This window comes from Cyprinus carpio, chromosome A12 (assembly GCF_018340385.1).
Source record: "Cyprinus carpio isolate SPL01 chromosome A12, ASM1834038v1, whole genome shotgun sequence".
Classification (NCBI taxonomy): domain Eukaryota; kingdom Metazoa; phylum Chordata; class Actinopteri; order Cypriniformes; family Cyprinidae; genus Cyprinus; species Cyprinus carpio.
In genome coordinates this window covers 3890308-3904154 of record NC_056583.1, presented here as the reverse complement: position 1 = coordinate 3904154, position 13847 = coordinate 3890308, and the positions used below count along the sequence as shown (strand labels likewise).

Here is a 13847-nt window from a genome sequence, read left to right as displayed (position 1 = left end):
TAGGATGGTAGGAAGTTATCAGTTTAAGATTCAATTCAAAGAACCACCTGCCTTCCAAAAGTGCTTCTACTCAAAAAGCACATGCTTGTTTTCTCAGACAGTCAGTCACTGGAAATTCTGCAGAAAGGCATTTTTATGTGCTTTCGAGGGACTTCAGTATAATGAAAAACTTGAGAGCCCTTTTCCCATGGGTGCTTTAAGTGGGTGTTCTATTTCCTGCGTGCCCTGTGCACAGTTCCGTGCAAAACCGAGGCGGCCGTACCTTTCCCTGGAGCTCGGACCAACGTCACGGGCTCCCCGGGGCTTCCGCGAGCAGGAGCGCTGCCAAAGATAGATTTCCGGCTTTTTCTGTCTTTTCCCCTTCCAGGGCCTGATGGGGAGAGGGTGGAGAGACCTAGTTCCCATGCACACAAACACAAACAAACACATATTTAAGGTCATGGCTGCAGGATATATGCTCCTCCAGAACTCAAGAGCTTGATGCTGTTTGTTTGTTTGAGACTCGCCTCTGGGACTATTACAGTTTCCAGTACAGCCAAACACCTGAATCTAATTTACCCACCCCTTTTGACAAATGCAGCAAATTCTGCAGCAGTTTACATTAGCCTTGTAGCACAAATAAGCAAAAGATAAAGTATTGCTTATTGTAAATTTAAACTGCTACTTAAGAATGACGCTTGATAGACTACATTTGTAAAGAAGTAGCTTCCCCAACACTGTTTAGTCGTCCAGCAGCAGGTTGCATCTACTTTGCTAGTCAACACATTAGGTCTTTGTTAATCAGTTGTGGACTGCATGCACAAATCACTTTATAAACGAACCACAAAAATCTTATGAAAATGGCACACCGAAATTAATTTTTCTCTAAAATTGAAAATTCATTTTATTTAAAAATTCATTAATGAATCAAATATATGTAATAACAAACACTCAAATAATAACTGACTTGTATATAAACATTTACATTGAACATAAGGTAATTTTATATCAACTTTTTAATGAATATAATTATGATTCTACTGCAATTTGTTGCTGAAATATAAACATTTAAATTATGTCTGTAATAAAAGATTGCAATGGACATTGAATGGCTTTCCAGTATTGCTGTCAAAGGATTAATCACAATTAATACAAAATAAAAGTTTACATAATAAATGTGTGTACTGTGTATATTTATTATTTATATATAAATACACAAACATACATGTATATATTTTAAAAATGTTTACATGTATATATCTATTTATATTCATATATAATTTATATATAAATGTAAGTCTTTTATATATAATTAAAAAAAATCATAATATATACATAAATATATACAGTACACACATTTATTATGTAAACAAAAACTTTTACTTTGGATGCAATAAATCATGATTAATAGTTTGACAGCACTACTTTCCAGATAAATGTAATGTTGTGTGACATTGTTTACAAGCTCTTTTACTGACGTCTTTACGTTTATTAATGACATGATAGATTTCAGCAAGTTGTGTTGTTTTTTTTTCAACATGCTGTACCTTCTGATGTTCATGTATGTTTTCTGCAATAACTAAGAGTAGGTTATTGTGATTATTGGATGGGAAGCATGCTATAAATACTGTTTACAGAAGTTTTAGTCATGCATCAACTGAAAACAGCATATTGTGTGCACTAAATAGGCACTGATACAGTCAAAATGCACCATACTTTTGGCCAAAACTGAAATTATTTCAGCCAAACCCAAAAAATTATTTTTGCCCAATTATCTCAGGGTGTCTCAGAGGCGGACAGAACTGTAATTCTCACTGTGCTCGTGTAAGAAGGAGATGAGATGCAAACCTGGGAATTTGATAGCCTGACAGTAGATGACCAGATCAGAGAGCTCTTGAGCGATCTGTCTGCTCTCCTTCTCATTCTGGGGCAGGTAAAACTCCTCTCCTAGCTCCATGTCAAACATCTGCAAGGACGCAGAATAACAACTATCACAGAAATATTCAGGTAGAAAGGAACTCAAATGTTCATCGCTCCAGTTCTGTACAGACCTTTCCTTTGCTTCCCGCTTTCTTAAACCGCTTGGGCATCTCATCATTGGACTCATACTGAAGTTTCTCAGTGGATGACTTGCCTTCGGGTTTGTCATCCAGAATATTGTCTGCAGAAAAGAAAAAGATTAAGAAACATCTCAAAATAATCCCAAAGAGAGATTTCTTCAGCCAAAACATCATGTGATTTACAAAAAAAAGAGAGAACAATTCCATCTAAATACAAAATTAACAAAAACGTTGCAAAGTACATGAAGGTGAAGCAGTCATATATAAAAGTCCGTCACAGTTTTGGAACTACATGTGGTGAATGGAAATGGGGTGAACTATCCCTTTAAAATCTGGAAGTAAATGGAAATTGTGGAAGTTTTTCTTCTCTATTGTGATGTATATCCAAATGACATGTAGGGCGGTACTTGATTTTGTCCATGGGGAATTGATTGGCTCGGTTGATAACCTGTCACTTTCCTGCAGAGTTTAGCTCCAACCCTAATCAAACACACCTGCCTTTAATTTTTAAGTGAGCCTGAAGACCTTAATTAGTTGCTTCAGGTGTGTTTGATTAGGAATGGAGCTGAACTTTGCAGGACAGTCGATCACCAGGAGCAGTATTGGGCACACCTGGGTTAGGGATTATTGTTCCATCTTAAAGTTGGATGAGAAGAGATGTCATTGTGAGGGGTAGAGGATGTTAATGTTTTTGATTAAACATTACGTGAGGACATGAATAAAAAAATTTTAAAAAAATGATGTGCATGGATAAAAAAAAAAATATATAGATACTGCAATATGCCATAGAAATTGTGAAAACTTTACATTTAGTGAGGACAAGACAAAGGCAGTAGAGCCCTGCACAGACCTCAAATTTAGGCCCTAGCCCAGCCCTTGTCCGACAGCTTATCAGAATTACCGGCCCGAGCCTGACCCAAACACTTTGTTTTTTTTTAACCCCTTCTCCCAAAACCGCTTATACTACTCTTTCAGCTATTAAAATAGTTCAGTTTTGTATGCAATGGCAAAATTATTATGTTTCGTTTTTTTTTTATTAAGTTAATTTAGAAAAACGTTTGGAGCATTTTTCATTTGTTGAATAAAAGTTTTTGTTTTTTAAAGATAGACCAAGCGGCCAGTGGAAACAGTTGGAAAGTTATTTTAGTGGAAACAACTTAAAATAGCCTACACTTTCATTTTTGTTCATAAAGGTAAGAGTAATACATCATTCTGAACTGTAACGGGAGTACTTGTATTTGTGTGCATTCACAATATCAAAAAAATGTTGTGCTTTTATAAAATAAAGAAAACAAACATGATGCGCTTTCTGCCGTCTCGTCTTTAACAGGAGCACTTCACAAAATGAACCGGAACTCAGTGAATACATGCCTCACAGACATGATAAATATATCTATAGAAAACTTTAAATTACCACTTAACGAAATAAAACGAATCAAAAATGAAAACTCTTTCATTATAATCATAATCCATAAAGATGCACTTCTCTCTAAAGGCGCGTCTAATGAAGAGATGGCGAGTCAGGATAAATAATTCAAATATCTCCTTACTATTTCCCCCTGACACATTCATGGTAATTACTTTTGCTGGGATTTTGCGGCAAGCTTTAGCCTATTGTGTGCATTTGAATGCAGAACTCTTCAGCTGCGCTGATGGGACACTAAACAGAGCCGCTCTTGACAGCTCGGTCAATTTTTTGAGGGATGTCTAAAATATAAAAATTAGGAGAAGCCTAAAACAGGCCCAAGGCCCGGCCCGCGTCTGAACTATGACGTGAAAATTGACTCGAGGCCCGGCCCGAGAGTGGCCCATCGGGCCTGGGCTGAAATGCAGGGCTCTAGTGTGCCAAATATGCGATTTGAAACTGGCCTACCACAACAGCACATCAAGTTCACCTGAGTTCTGTAAGTAGCTACACCTATAGTATATAGTTGGTGTAAAAAAAAAAAAACCAAGCTGCTTTTATCAGGCATGTTAATCAGTAATTTTACACATGATAAAAACGTGCACTTAATTTGCTTGGAAAATACTTGTACGGCAGTCATAAAAAAAGGTACAGTAGCCCAGCCTAATAATAATTTGTCTGTATTAAAAGTATTGCTCTTAACAGACGTGTGTTTTGTATCACTAATGCAGTGTCCATTCTCTGAGCATATAAGCCCTGCCCGTGTGATGCGCGCCACTTCCGGCTCGCGCTGTTCTGTAGTTTATTAAAAGTTTATTCATTCTGAACGTGTTGCGTGTCCACATTGCACGTCCACATTGCACCAAAATGTGACACTGCACTCCCTTTGTTACGCAGCAACACACCCGCCAAGCGTGAAGTCGATTGGATGAACGGTTCTCTACATAATAAAAATGCAAACAGACAGACAGACACACAGAGATTCCTGCCTTTATTAGAGAGAAGAATATCTTCAGCCCCTCCCTCCGAAGCTTTGAATATTCGGTGTTGCTTACTACCGAAGCTTCGAAGCTCAAAAAATGGTATTTGGACCAGCCCTACTGGAGTCCAAGATTTATCACAAAGGGTATAAATAAGTCATCTGCTGAAATCACACAAAGCAATCAAAGATTTGCATTTTACCTTAAGATGAAACAATTCTCATTCGATTTTTGAAATTCGTCTCCGATGATAAAACCATGGCAAACACATACTTAAAAAAAGCAGGTTGACTGAATGCCCAGCATTCCCCTGACTACACAAACTCATAGCTGAGTCTCTGGGGAAAGCCGTATGGGAAAGAACAAAGTCTCTTTTAACAGAGAGCAGCCCAGGGCCTGAGAAACCAGATGGCTTTGTTTTTCCCCCACCGTTGAGCCAGTGCCGCAAGCAAGGTCGAGCCATTTTCAAAACACCAAGGACATGGAAGCAAACGTTGAAGCAAGTTTGGGTGGTATTGTTTATACACTGTACCACCCACCTTTGTACTCAAAAAACACTGATTTATTCATGGCAGAAGCAGACAGCACAGACCTGATGGGTCTCAGACATAAGCACCATTATTCTGCTTTGATTTTTTCTGCTGTGCATCCAAGCAATAACATCAGAGTCAACACACCAGCAGCATATAGCAGTAAGAGCGACACACGGCATCTCAGCACACATTTACATGGGCAGTTGACATGACGTACATTTACTGTCCTACATTTTTATAATTTGGCTGGACAGAAAATAACACAAACATACAATTATCTACCAAAATGTTACTTTTCCACCAAATTTTAGCAAGTAAAATGCAAAAATTGCACTGTGATGACCAATGCACTGGTATATATGCATTATCTAATTGGAGTCTCCCAGTTTTCACAAATGACTGGTTTAATTATCTTACAAATTTGAGTTTTAAACCATATTTTAAACCAGGTCCATTTGTCAACTACCCACATACACTCACACACGATACATTTACCTTCCTGGCCATAAGAGGCTGTGGAAGCATTGAGGACATCGGCTAAGAAAAAGGAGAAAAAAAGAGGGAAGAGAATGAAAGAAAGGAGGGGGAGTGGAAAAAGGTCAGCATGCTACAAAGTGAAGGTGCCATCGTGAGAACAGTAAAAGATCATGAGAGGGTTAGTGAACAGAACAAAAAATTCCACTCAGTGTTCCAAAAATTACTGTCCATTCAAGTTGAAATAGAGGACACAAACTGGTTTGAGTAATGCAAAGCATGCTTACCATCAGACAATGACTCATAATCATAGTCATACTCGTCTTCCTCCTCTTCTTCTTCGTCATTGTTTCCCAGGGATGTTCCACTAACTGTGCCGTTGTTGGCCTGGGCCTGCATGTGAGCCAGCTGATGTGCTTTTGAAAAAGGAGAAGTTAACCAAAAAAGTTCCAAAACTTTTCAACTATTCATTCTTGATTCGTTAAATGGAAGCTTCATGGACTCAATAAAATGTGTTGATACTGAAAATGTTTAACAGATAGTCAAGACCACATTAAAGCTGTGCAGATTTCCACAGAATTGGAAAGTCTGTCATTCACACAATTCCACACATTCCCTACCCTTTGCATGTTTGTTTATGAAATATTTTAGTTAATTTGATTGTGCTTTCCAATATGAGTGTAGTACTTCCAGCTCAGCTGAGGACATTTTAAAATGTTTAAACCCATTCATGCAATCAGTGGAGATTCCCAAGGGAACACATGTTAGGTAAAAAAATGTATATCCTGAATGCACTGTAAGTCGCTTTGGATAAAAGTGTCTGTTAAATGCATAAATAAAAAGCTTACTCTGGTCACGTTGTATGTTTTATATATATATATATATATATATATATATATATATATATAAATAATGGCATAAATGATCTTATATTGTATATTATAATGGTCTTATATTATAATGGTATAAATGATATTATATTTATTTTGTGTAGCAGATATATCAGTGTCTCGGGCACACAGGCTTTCCCTTCGGTGTATGAAGATAAAAATTATGAAATAAATCCCCAGATTACAACAGGACCTAGTCAAGACATTTAAATAAAAAAAAGAGTCTAAAACAAAAAAGTGCTAGCCAAATTCGCCTGATTATGTGGCTGCTACAATTTGTTAAACTGTGCATAAACCAGTCTTGAAAATCAAGAACTGATTTCAATAGTCTTGAAATCTGTTTATTGGTCCCATGCATCTAGGTATTTTTCCTCTCATCTACCTTTTGTTTGAGAATGTCCACAGGAGCCTGGTGAGCTTTCAGCTTCTTATTTTTCAGTAGGATCTTCCCTCGGAGCTGCAGGGGAGACGGAAGCAAAGGCTCATCCGCAAAATCACTCTCAAACAGGAACTTGGTCACCAGCTTCTCACCAAACACCGTCTGAAGAGCAAAATAAACAATGTTCACTTTCCACAAGAAAGCAGGTTGAACTGGGTTCCACTGGATTCATCTGATGGATTCAAACTATTCTGATTTAGTGTAAAAATTCAAGTACCTTAAAAATCTCAGCCATTTTGCGCTGCTGTGGTAAAGAGCAGTGGTTTTCTATAGACAGAATCAGGGGCATCTCTGAGTTCACAAACGCTGAACGATTGATGGCCTCGACAACATCCTACAGGCCACAAGAGCATTTTAATGGTCAAAGGTAAACATACAGAAAATCAACAGAAGTCTCTTCATGTACTGATTTTTAACAGACCTTGAAGGGAATCTTAGTAGTAAGAGTATGTCCATGGTAAATAACAGGCATGCCGTCATCCCCGTCCCAGCAGTCCAACTCAACGCTACGACAGCCCTGCAGCAACACCTGCAGCAGAACCAATAAATCAAACATGAACTCAATAAACACCTGCAGGCATCATTCACGTGCTATGGTTTCAGCTACATTCACTTGCAGGTGCAGGAGGCATATTTATGGAGTGCATTGTGAAATGTGTTTTGTCTGGATCAGGTTCAGGATGAACAGAGAAGCTCAGCTGAAGATGTACCTGGCTGTAGAGCTCCACTGAAGACTCTCCTTTCAGCTGATGGCCCGTGAGGTACGTGTTATGAGAGGACTCGATGTAATAGTATGAGAGCGGATACTGGAGCTCATCCAGATTCACTTGAGACTCCTCGTTTTTAGAGGCAAAGCTGTCCTTGTCCATTAGAAACCTTTGAGAGGTAGATTAACTTTTGGTCATGTAGCAGAGATTATATGAATAATGCAGATTATCCAAATCTGCCAAAGTATAGTGTTTCCGAAACTTCTGGTCTACATTATTTTGTCAAAAAAGTTTAATAAAACCAAACCTGGCAAATCCTTCAAAGGACATCCACCCCATCTGACGCATGTTTGAAGAAGGCTCAAATTTCTAAAGAAACAAAAACACTAATTAAATATTATTACATTGGCATGCACATCATTAGATGTCTTAAAGTTATTTATGAGCTGGTGAGAGGTTAATATTGAACTGTCAGTCAATGACTCTTATTCTTATTAAAGGAGGAATCAATTGTGCATGTTGTTTACGGTAAACGAGGACCCACCGTTGAGATCTTTAAGACCGGCCAAACCCTTGACAGCACTCTGACAGAAATTTGAAGCAATTTTCTATTCTGACAATAAGACTTCACATAAATAACATGAGGAGGAATGTTGGTCAAGACAAAGTTTGAATGTTGGCTTGAAAATGTCTTTTCAAGGTTTAAAACAACTTCAACAAGTTTGATAAGACCGAAAGATTGATGGTGCCAAGTTTAGTGGATATATTTAGAAAGACCAGAAAAATTATTTTATATGTTTTTCATGTAGTCTTCTGTAATATATATATTGTTTTAAATAACAAAATGCAGGTCCTTATATGAAATCCGGGGAGTTTAAAAAATAAACAGAATGTAGCCTAATCAATGTTGCGAACTTTAAATGATACATTCAAATTCTGCTGTTAAACATCTCTAAAAAGACAACAGTGGTATTATTCTGCTCAAGTCAGTTCTGTTCATTCAGTTCAGTTCAATAACGGTGCCAATGTTGCAAAATTCTTCATTTATGAAACAAATTAGGTTCAGCTGTAAAGCAGCTTTACACATGCACAGTGTCATTATCCAAAGATGAGTCTGTAAATTACAACACAAGCATATTAATGTGCTTCATAACAGGAATAACCTGTGTCATATTCAAATCCAAAACATTTATAGGTCTGATCAGTAAAGTATAACTATAAAACTTTCTGGCTGAGATCAGCTTTCAGAGAGTTCTTCCACTCACCTGTATGATGCTGAGGATCTCATCGTAGCTCAGATGTTCCCCCTGACAGTTGACCATGAAGTCATTCAGTTGAGAGATGGCCAGTCCCAGCACACCCAGCGATGAATTCTCCACTCCAGTGCCATTGCTCACAATGCTAGCAGCTGCGATGGCGTCTGAAATCTGCTTCTGGTTGTCAGACATTTGCTGACGCGTGCGGATGAAAAGGCCCAGGTCAGAGCCGTTGCGAGTCAGGAGATCTGTGGAGAGATCAGCTTTGTAAAACCATCCTACTTCTCATCTGCACTGGTAAAAAAAAAAAAAAAAACACTCTTATTATTCACACATGCCCACCAAGATCCGGTTGCAGTCCTGTAAGTTTGTCATCAATCCTCAGTGTGGTGTAGAGTGGGACAGAGTCAGGACCCGAGCGACTACAAGGCACGGCGTAGGTGTCGAACAGTTCCTTCAGATCCTTACGACTGCGAATGCTGCAGACATAGCAGACAAACGGAAAATTTACAACAATCATCCAAATTCAAAACACATGGCGAGTATTTTTTGGAGGGAAAAGTGTGTTCTACCTAAAAGACTTGAAGAGCTCTACAAATTCAACAAAGCTCATGATGCTGTCGGAGATCATGAGGTCCTGGAAGCCCCTAAAGCAGCCTTTCCCTCGACCATGCCAGCTCCGACTGCTCCAGGCCCTAAAAACACCAAACATAGTCAGCTCTGTCAGCTCTTTTACTACATGCTTCAAGACAAGTAATACAATTTATTCTTCACTATGCAAGGAACCATTAAGATTTGTTTCTGCACCGCACACCTCACATTAAGATTAACCATTAACTATATTTGATATGCATTGAATAAACACCTGAATCAAAGTCTGTACATCATATACAGCAATTGTATCTTTTCAGAAACTTGAATTGAACGGAATAATTCATATGGATTACTTTTACAATGTCTTTAGGTAGTTTTTGAACCATAAAAATGACTGTATAGAGTTTCAGTGGATGGAAAATGACGGGATAATATTAAAATGCCCCTATTATGCCATTTTGAATATTGCCTTTCATGCAGTGTGTAATGTAGCTGTATGTGAATGTAAACAATCTGCAAAGTTGTATAGCCGAAGGTGCACAATAAATAAAGTTATTATCTCCCAAAAGAAAGAACTGACTCTGAACAGCCTAAACAAGTCGCCAGTAATTCAAAATCCCACTTTTGTGATGACTACACGTCACGGGGTGACACATTTGCATAATGGCCGCCTATGTTCTACGTTGACCGGCCATGAACAACTTGACTCGCCCCTAAAAAAACACTGTATATTCGTGTGGTTAACATCATGTTGATAAGACAATGTGAAAGTAAATTTGTTTTATTTTCACTTCCGAAAGATGAGGCAGCAAAGAATCAATACAAACCCAATCTTTTTTTTTTTTTTTACTGACAACTGCTTCAAATGCTTGCTCTTGAAAGATGGCTCAGTACCCAATTTATTTAGATCAGGTGGCTCCACTGAAAAATGAATCACATTTTTCACTGAATCACAACCTGCAAGTAAGGTTAATAATAAATGTTTATTTTTTTAATCGAGTGTTCAAAATACGCAACTATGGCAATGGGCGTATCGTTCACGACACGCACTGTCACGGTAGACCAACCACAACAAACTAGGCCATCTGACCAATCAGAGCAGAGTAGGCTCACAGAAAGGAAGGGTTTAAAGAGACTGAATCTTAGAACTGCTTTGAACGAATCGTATGAGAATCTTTTGAAAATGAAGTGATATTAAATGCATATTTTGACCTTGCATGCATGTAAACCTATTGTAGGAGACTCCCAAAACAATATTAGGAACCATAAAAATGGCATTTTGTGACAAAAACAAACAAAAAGCTTTATGGGTTCGGAACAACACGATGATTACAAATTATGAAAAAATTTATTTTAGAGTGAACTATCTCTTAAAATCCTTCAAGCACCTGGAATCATCTTTCATGGAATAAAAAAAAAATTCTCACTTATGCTATTTTACTAAAAAGTCAGATTAGGGAAGGAAAATACATTGTGAACAAGGTTTAATGTGGTTTTATTTGCATATTTCATGTTGCATCTATCTTGTATACAAATATCTGAAAAGAACAGAAACCTGTGTGCTCTGGATTTCTATTTCTAAAGAGGGAGGGGCCTTACCCTGGCTGACTTTTGGAGTTGCCGGAGAGAATGGGGGAGGAATGGGGGCGTGCAGGGGTGGAGGTGTTTGTGTTAAAGGAGCCAGAGGAAGATGAGGAGGAGGATAAGGAAGATCCAGGAGACTGGCCTTTGCTGTTGGATAAGGAAAGGGGTCCAGGGTGGCCAAAGGTACTGCAGTCCTCTATGGAAACATTCAAATATGCCATAATGTCTCTGATCTCTTAGCATCATAAAACTAGCATCTTCAGTGTATAAATTCAAAAAGTATTGGTAAACCAGCTTAAATGGATACCATCTTCAACATTCTTCAACAATTATGTCTAACCAAAGTCAGAGTAGCTGTCAACACAACGTTCAGTAACTCTCACCAGTGTTTTCCTGCTCAACACTTTCCAAAGACTCTCTCCTCCCCAAAGTCTCTTTACAGCTCCTGGTCTTGCGTGAGATCATCTCATCATCTGTTCCATCACCACTGTCCCCCTGTGAACAGAATAGTGCATTATTCAAAACATATAGCTAAGCCAGGACAGCCTTTGTTGGCTCAAGTTTTTTCACTTCTTACCCTGACTAAAGCTTTCTTCTTCTTCTTGACGTTGGCGTTAATGCCCAGCGGGCTGTTTTTCTGGGCTGAGTTCTTCTCTGCACTCTTACTGGCGGATCCAGGGCCACTAGCACCCATATTCCAGCGTCTTCCACCAAACAGCTCGATAGCATGGGCAAGTGTGGGCCCCTCAAATCTACCGTCCTCCTAGAAAAGGGAGTTTTACAGCAACATAAAACACACTCATAATAAAACTGGAAAACAATCAATGGAATTTAGAAAAAAAGAAAGCTGTGCCTTAGCTGACCTAAAGTTAGCAGAGTTATGCTAAAGGGAAACTTACAAGAATCAAAACTGGAATGTGTTTGGTGGTATGAAAACTTCAATACCACCAAAGTCCTCCAATGTGAACTTCTATAATTCAACATTGAGAACACAAAATGTGTGCAAAAATCTTTATTTAAATGCAGACTAAACTGGTTTGCCAGGTCTACTAGCTGGTTGGCCAGCTGACCTGCCAGCTAACAAGTGCCCTAAACCCTTCTAAAACTACCAAACTGGACCAGCATGACCAATGGAAATCAGCTTGGTGACTAGCTACTGTAAGAACAGCAGACCTTTTTATAGAAGGGTGGTCGTTGTAATTATTGCAATCTTAACCATGTTTAAGGGATGAATGAGCTTAATATAAAAACAAGCAATTTGCTAACTGTAATGTTTTACATCAAATTCAAACATTTTAAAAACATTAGTAAAATCCTCACATTAAAAACAACAAAATCTGGTATTGAAGGTCTACTTGTACTGTGTTCTCACTTGTATTTAATAAATGCACTTTAATAAATGAAAATGTACCTGGTACAAACTAACATACTGCTTTCGCAGCCATTGTAGTCTCTGGTCAGGAAACTTCCTGATCTTCCTGATGGCACTGAGCAGCTCCTGGAGGCCCTCGTGCAGCATTTGTGCCGTGTGCTTGGGGGCCACAAAGTGCAGGAGCCTGTTGTCTGTAGTGTGAAGTCCATATAGCAGCGTGACACCATTTTCGCCAGGGTTCATGTTACATAGTTTGTGCTGCAGGCACACATAGTTAACATCCACTCCAGGGTGACCCATAAACACGGCTTTCACCACGTTAAGGTCTAGGAGTCCATCGGTCAGTCCGCAGTGCACAGGTTGGACCAGAGGTAAGTAGTCTGAAGATGGTGGATGTCCCATGAAGCCTCTGGCTTTTCCACCTGTGCCACAGCTACTGTGGGGCTTGGACCAGGTAAGGAAGCAGTTATCGGGCTGTAGACGGAGGAGGCAGCGGGAGGTGAGATGGGTCTCGTGGTCGTAGTGGATAACAGTTGCTCCCTGGAGCAGGAACTGGTGGATATCCGGCTGAAGGGAGAGCACGTACCAGGGGATGAGCTCTGTACCGTGGCTAAATGGTCCATGTACCTCTTCTGTGGCCTGGAGGTCTAAGTCCTTAATCAGCTCAAGTGGGTCCCCTTCAGAGTCTGAGAGGTCCCCTACTAAAAACCTACAAAAATGACATGAAGCAGGTGAAGCAGAAACAGAGAATCAAGTGACTGAATAAACAGAACTCTGCCTGGGAAACTGCTCACTGTCTTGGAAGAGGTAATGCCATATTAGTCTTGCAAAAGGAGTTGACAGGAGTTTAGATTATTGAAGAGCACAGTCTACCTATAAGAGACTAATTTAGGGGCCGTTATGGAACATAATACAATGCTCTGAGTTAAATTACTTCAAATCGTGCACTGTGGCAGAGTTGGCATCTTGAGCTTAAATGTGGTTGTGGTCTGCGTCTCATTTACTCTGTGTCTTGGTCTGGAAATGAGTCTAAGTTTGTGGTCTCAGACAAGACTGCAGTCTGTTTCCAGAGAGTAATGAGGGTGACAATTACCTCAACCGCATTATAGAGGATCCCATGGCTCTTAACGACTACTTAGCCTCAGTTTCTGAAACGAATGGTGGAATAAATTCTGCATTATCTCCATTTAATGAAAATGGACTACTGTCTGGTTCTTGGACCAGCAGATTTTGCCTGGGTTCTGGGATAAGGTCTTGGTCTGGATCTGGACTTAGAGCATTGATCCGGGTTATAGGGGGTATGGTTTTGGTCTGGTCTTTGGAATTCTGGTACTGGTCTGGGTTTTGTGTATTCTTTTGGGTCTTGGTCTTGGTTTGGTATTGGGGGTTTGGCACTGGTCGACCTCTGTCTCATAAAGGATTGGGGAATGGTCTGGGCTTTGGAGAATCTGGTCTTGACTGCACTGTGGATTCAGAGGAAGGAAATCCATGCACTTCTAAGTGAAAACACACCAAACCCATACAAATGAAACACTGCCTGTCACTCAGAAACCAGTGCAGTTAGTGCAACCACT

General features: G+C 39.3%; 1 protein-coding gene across 5 annotated transcripts in view; it reads right to left on the bottom strand.

The window, feature by feature from the left end:
* The window catches only part of LOC109065353 (1-phosphatidylinositol 4,5-bisphosphate phosphodiesterase epsilon-1-like), a 77719-nt gene that overhangs the window by 10474 nt on the left and 53398 nt on the right, over positions 1 to 13847 (bottom strand). For 4 of the 5 annotated variants that reach the window (XM_042767187.1, XM_042767188.1, XM_042767191.1 and 1 more), the window contains 17 exons: positions 12313 to 12982; positions 11479 to 11664; positions 11285 to 11396; positions 10917 to 11097; positions 9296 to 9418; positions 9066 to 9202; positions 8733 to 8971; positions 7775 to 7836; positions 7471 to 7636; positions 7182 to 7289; positions 6978 to 7094; positions 6704 to 6862; positions 5719 to 5848; positions 5453 to 5494; positions 2031 to 2140; positions 1828 to 1945; positions 263 to 394 (listed from right to left, as the gene is read on the bottom strand). In XM_042767187.1, the coding sequence (XP_042623121.1) occupies positions 263 to 394; positions 1828 to 1945; positions 2031 to 2140; positions 5453 to 5494; positions 5719 to 5848; positions 6704 to 6862; positions 6978 to 7094; positions 7182 to 7289; positions 7471 to 7636; positions 7775 to 7836; positions 8733 to 8971; positions 9066 to 9202; positions 9296 to 9418; positions 10917 to 11097; positions 11285 to 11396; positions 11479 to 11664; positions 12313 to 12982 (2792 nt within the window). The remainder of the gene's footprint in view (positions 1 to 262; positions 395 to 1827; positions 1946 to 2030; positions 2141 to 5452; positions 5495 to 5718; positions 5849 to 6703; positions 6863 to 6977; positions 7095 to 7181; positions 7290 to 7470; positions 7637 to 7774; positions 7837 to 8732; positions 8972 to 9065; positions 9203 to 9295; positions 9419 to 10916; positions 11098 to 11284; positions 11397 to 11478; positions 11665 to 12312; positions 12983 to 13847) is intronic. The other variant, XM_042767189.1, reaches the window with a different exon arrangement.